This window comes from Panthera leo, chromosome E2, assembly GCF_018350215.1.
Source record: "Panthera leo isolate Ple1 chromosome E2, P.leo_Ple1_pat1.1, whole genome shotgun sequence".
NCBI lineage: Eukaryota > Metazoa > Chordata > Mammalia > Carnivora > Felidae > Panthera > Panthera leo.
The window spans coordinates 61,657,672-61,662,970 of record NC_056693.1 but is presented as its reverse complement, the minus strand read 5'-3'; the positions used below and the strand labels follow the sequence as shown (position 1 = coordinate 61,662,970).

Here is a 5,299-nt window from a genome sequence, read left to right as displayed (position 1 = left end):
ACAGGCACTCCCTGAAATAGCCCCATGCCTGACTGCGCACCCCTTGCCTGAGGGTGCCCTGAGCCTGATGGCGAGCACAGTGCCTAATGGCGCGCCCCGTGCCTGAAGAGCACAGAGGCTCCCCTTGCCTGAAGTCACACCCTGTGCATAAAGCAGCTCACTGTACCTGAAGGTGCACCCAGTGCCTGAAGACAAGCCCCATGGTTGAAGGTGTGCCCCATGACTCAAAACGCTCCGTGTACCTAAAGCCGCCCCCTGTACCTGAGAGAAAGGAGTCACAGAATCCTAAACACCCTCCACACCCTGTAGACTCAGCTCAGAAACTCCCAGGGAAGGTCCGAGGAATGGGAGACACAGAATCCCAGGCCCCCTCCAGAGGCTGTGCAGAGAGCACAAAATCCCAAGCGAGACACAAGCGAGAATCCCAAAGAATCTCCAGACCATGTGGTCTCAGGTTAGAACCTGCCAGGATAGGTCCGAGGGATGTGAGACACAGAATCCGAAGCAGGCCCTGCGAGCCCCGAGCCTCCAGGCCCTGTGTCACCTACCATTACTAATGGCATTCCCCATCAGGGAGCTGAAGCCACTCCCTGTACCTGAGAGAAAGGACTCACAGAATCCCAAACAGCCTCCAGACCCTGTGGGTCAGCTCAGAAACTCCCAGGGAAGGTGGGAGGAATGGGAGACACAGAATCCCAAGCAGCCCGTCCAGGGGCTGCGCAGCGAGCACAAAATCCCAAGCGAGACACAAGTGAGAAACCGAAACAGCCTCCAGACCCTGTCGTCTCAGGTCAGAAACTCACAGGATAGGTCCAAGGGATGCGAGACACGGAATCCGAAGCAGCCCCTGCGAGCCCCGGGCCTCCTGGCCCTGTGTCACTTACCATGGCTGACGGCATTCCCCGTCAGGGAACTGGAGCCGCTCCATGGACCTGAGAGAAAGGAGTCACAATTTACCAAACAGCCTCCAGACCCTGTGGTCTCAGCTCAGAAACTCCCGGGGAAGGTCTGAGGGATGGGAGACACAGAATCCCAAGCAGCCACTCCAGGGGCTGTGCAGCGAGCACAAAATCCCAAGTGAGACACAAGCAAGAATCCCAAACAGCCTCCAGACCCTGTGGTCTCAGCTCAGTAACTCCCGGGATAGGTCCGAGGGATGCGAGACACAGAATCTGTAGCAGCCCCTGCGAACCCTGGGCCTCCAGGCCTGGAGCTCGCAGCCCAGGGCCTCCAGGTCCTGAGTCCCTTACCATGGCTGACAGCACTCCCCGTGACTGGGTTCACTGCAGGCTGCCGTGCGGCGGGAACTGGGTTCACTGGATGGTGCAGTGCTGCGGTCACTGCGTGAACAGGAGGGTGCAGTGCACTCTGTACTAGCTGCACTGGAAGCTACATTGTCATGGGCACTGGGTTCACTGGAGGGTTCAGGGCCTGGCGGTCAGGCTTCACTGGAGGCTGCAGTGCTGCGGGCACCGGGTTCACTGGGGGCTGTAGTACCGCGGGCACTGGGTTCACTGCAGGCTGCAGTGTACCAGTCACTGAGATGAGTGGAGGCTGAAGTGATGCGGACATTGGGTTCACTTGATCTGTAGTGCCGCGGGCACTGGGTTCAAGGCTGGCTGCAGTGCCATGGGCACTGGGGTCACTGGAGGGTGCAGTGCCACGGGCACTGGAGGGTGCAGTGCCACGGTCACTGGAGGGTGCAGTGTCGCGGGAAGTGGGTTCACTGGAGGCTGCAGATCCGCAGGCAGTGGGTTCACAGCAGCCTGCAGTGCCACAGGCACTGTGTTCACTGGAGGGTGCAGTGCCACGGGCTCTAGGTTCACTGCAGGTTAAATGGCTGCGGGCACTTTGTTCACTGGAGACTGCAGTGCCGCGGGCAGTGGGTTCACTGTTGGCTGCAGTGCAGTGGGAACTGGGTTCACTGGAGGGTGCAGTGCCGCGGGCACTCGGTTCACTGCAGGCTGCAGTGCCACGGGCACTGGGTTCACTGAAGGGTGCAGTGCGGCAGGCACTGCCTTCACTGGAGGGTGCAGTGCCGTGGACAGTGGGTTCACTGGAGGCTGCTCTGAAGTGGGAACTGGCTTTACCTGCCGGTGCAGTGCATGGGCACTGGGTTCACTGCAGGCTGCATTTCACCGGTCACTGAGATAACTGGAAGCGGCAGTGCTGCGGGCACGGGGGTCACTGGAGGATGCAGTGTGTAGGGCACTGGCTTCACTGGAGGCTGCAGTGCCGCGGGCACTGGGTTCACTGGAGGCTACATAGAAGCGGGAACTGGGTTCACAGCATGGTGCAGTGCCACAGGCACTGGGTTCACTGGAGTGTGCAGTGCAGCAGGCACTGCCTTCACTGGAGGCTGCAGTGTTGCGGGCAGTGGGTTCACTGGAGGCTGCAGTGCCACGGACACTGGGTTCACTAGAGGGTGCAGTGCCACAGGCACTGGGTTCACTGGAGGGTGTAGTGTCGCAGGCAGTGGGTTCACTGGCGGCTGCAGTGTCACGGGAAGTGGGTTCACAACAGGCTGCAGTGCCATGGGAACTGGGTTCACTGGAGGCTGCAGCGCCGCGGACACTGGGTTCACTGGAGCATGTAGTGCCACAGGCACTGGGTTCACTGCAGGATGCAGTGCCGTGAGCACTGGGTTCACTGGAGGGAGCAGTGCCGCGGGGTCTGGGTTCACTGGAGGGTGCAGTGCCGCGGACACTGGGTTCACTGGAGCATGTAGTGCCACAGGCACTGGGTTCACTGCAGGATGCAGTGCCGTGAGCACTGGGTTCACTGGAGGGAGCAGTGCCGCGGGGTCTGGGTTCACTGGAGGGTGCAGTGCCGCGGGCACTGGGTTCACTGGAGGCTGCATTGCCGCAGGCACTGGGTTCAGTGCAGGCTGCATTGCTGCGGGCACTGGGTACACTACAGGATGCAGTGCCGCGGGCACTGTGTTCACTGGGTAGTGCAGTGCCGCTGCGACTGGGCTCACTGGAGGGTGCAGTGTGGCGGGAACTAGATTCAATGGACTGTGCAGTGCCGTGGGCTCTGGGTTCACTGCAGGATGCATTGCCTTGGGCACTGTGTTCCCTGCAGACTGCAGTGCCACGGGCACTGGTGTCATGGGAGGGTGCAGTGCCATGGGCACTGGGTTCACTGGAGTGTGCAGTGTTGCGGGAAGTGGGTTCACTGGAGGCTGAAGTTCCGCGGGCAGTGGGTTCACAGCAGGCTGCAGTGCCACAGGTACTGGGTTCACTGGAGGGTGCAGTGCCGCGGCACTGGGTTCACTGCAGGCTGCAGTGCCTCGGGCTCTGTGTTCACTGCAGACTGCAGTGCCGCGGGCACTGGGTTCACTAAAGGGTGCAGTGCGGCTGGCACTGCCTTCACTGGAGGGTACAGTCCGCGGGCAGTGTGTTCACTGTAGGCAGCAGTGCAGTGGGAACTGGCTTCACTGGAGGGTGCAGTGCTGCGGGCACTGGGTTCACTACAGGCTGCAGTGCACCGGTCACTCAGATAACTGGAAGTTGCAGTGCTGCGGGCACTGGGTTTACTGCAGACTGCAGTGCCATGGGCACCGAGGTCACTGGAGGTTGCAATGCCACGAGCACTTGGTTCACTGCAGGGTGCAGTGTCTCAGGCAATGGGTTCACAAGCGGCTTCAGTTCCACGGGCACTGGGATCACAGCAGGCTGCAGTGCCACGGGCACTGGGTTCACTGGAGGGTGCAGTGTCGCAGGCAGTGGTTTCACTGGAGGCTGCAGTGCCGTGGGCAGTGGGTTCACAACAGTCTGCAGTGCCACAGGAACTGGGTTCACTGGAGGGTGCAGTGACTTGGGCACTGGGTTCACTGGAGTGTGCAGTGCCGCGGATTCTGGGTTTACTGGAGACTGCAGTGCTGCGAGCACTTGGTTCACTGCATGCTGCCATTCTGTAGGCACGGGGTTCATGGCAGACTGCATGCCGCGAGCACAGGGTTCACTGCACACTGCCGTGCTGCCTGCTCTGGGTTTACTGGAGGCTGCAGTGCCATGGACACTGGGTTCACTGGAGGATGTAATGTATCAGACACTGGTTTCACTGCAGGATGCAGTGCCTCCGGGACTGGGTTCCCTGCAGGCTGCAGTGCGGCGGGAACTGGGTTCACTGGAGGGTGCAGTGCTGCGGGCACTGTGTTCACTGCAGGCTGCATTGCCGTGGGCACTGGGTTCACTGCAGGATTTAGTGCCGCTGACACTGTGTTCACTGGATGGTGCAGTTTCGCCGGCACTGTGTTCACTGGAGGCTGCAGGTCTGCGGGAACTGTGTTCACTGGTGCCTGCAGTGCCGCCAGATCTTTGTTCACTGGAGGCTGCAGTGCTGCGTGCACTGGGTTCACCGGAGGGTGCAGTGCGGCAGGCACTGCCTTCACTGGAGTGTGCAGTGCCACGGGCAGTGGGTTCACTGGAGGCTGCAGTGCAGTGGGAACGGGGTTCACTGCAGGCTGCAGTGCCCCGGCACAGGGTTCACAGCAGGATGCAGTGCTTCGGACACTTTTTCACTGGAGGGTGCAGTGCCGCGTGCACTGGGTTCAGTAGAGCCTGCAGTGCTGCCACCACTGGGTTCAATGTTTGGTGCAGTGCTATGGGTACTGTGTTAACTGGCGGGTTCAGTGTACCCAGCATTGGCTTCACTGGAGGGTGCAGTGATGCAGGATCTTGGTTCACAGGTGGCTGCAGTGCTGAGGGCACTGGGTTCACTGGAGGGTGCAGCGCCACGGCACTGCATTCACTGGAGTCTGCAGTGCCGCGGGCAGTGTGTTCACTGTAGGCTGCAGTGCCGCGGGCACTGAATTCCATAGAGGCTGCAGTGCAGTGGGAACTGGGTTCACTGGAGGGTGCAGTGCCGCGGACACAGGGTTCACTGCATGCTGCAGTGCACCGGTCACTGGGATAAATGGAAGATGCAGTGCTGTGGGTACTGGGTTCACTGGAGGATGCAGTGCAGCGGGCACTGGGTTCAATACAGGCTGCAGTGCCTCGGGCACTGGGTTCACTACAGGCTGCAGTGCCGCAGGCAGTGGGTTCACTTGAGGCTGCAGTGGTGCGCACCCTGGGTTCACTGGAGGGTTCAACGCCCCAGGCACGGGGTACACCGGAGGATGCAGTGCCTAGGGCACTGTGTTAACTGGTGGGTGCAGTGCCTTGGCCACTGCCTTATCGGAAGGTGAAGTGCCGCGGGGACTGGGTTCACTACAGGGTGCAGTGCCGAAGGCACAAGGGTTCACTAGAGGGTACAGTGCCACAGGCTCTGACTTCACTGCAGTGTGCAGTAC

General features: G+C 60.7%; 1 protein-coding gene across 1 annotated transcript; it reads right to left on the bottom strand.

The window, feature by feature from the left end:
- Nucleotides 1-1,389: 1,389 nt before the first annotated feature.
- On the bottom strand, nt 1,390-4,823 carry LOC122207773 (proline-rich extensin-like protein EPR1). Its single transcript, XM_042917943.1, has 8 exons — nt 4,527-4,823; nt 4,221-4,435; nt 3,870-4,032; nt 3,540-3,776; nt 2,849-3,217; nt 2,387-2,557; nt 2,091-2,260; nt 1,390-1,645 (listed from the first exon to the last, which is right to left on the bottom strand). The coding sequence occupies exons 1-8, from the start codon at nt 4,821-4,823 to the stop codon at nt 1,390-1,392; spliced, it is 1,878 nt and encodes a 625-aa protein (XP_042773877.1).
- Between the last annotated feature and the right edge of the window lie 476 nt (nt 4,824-5,299).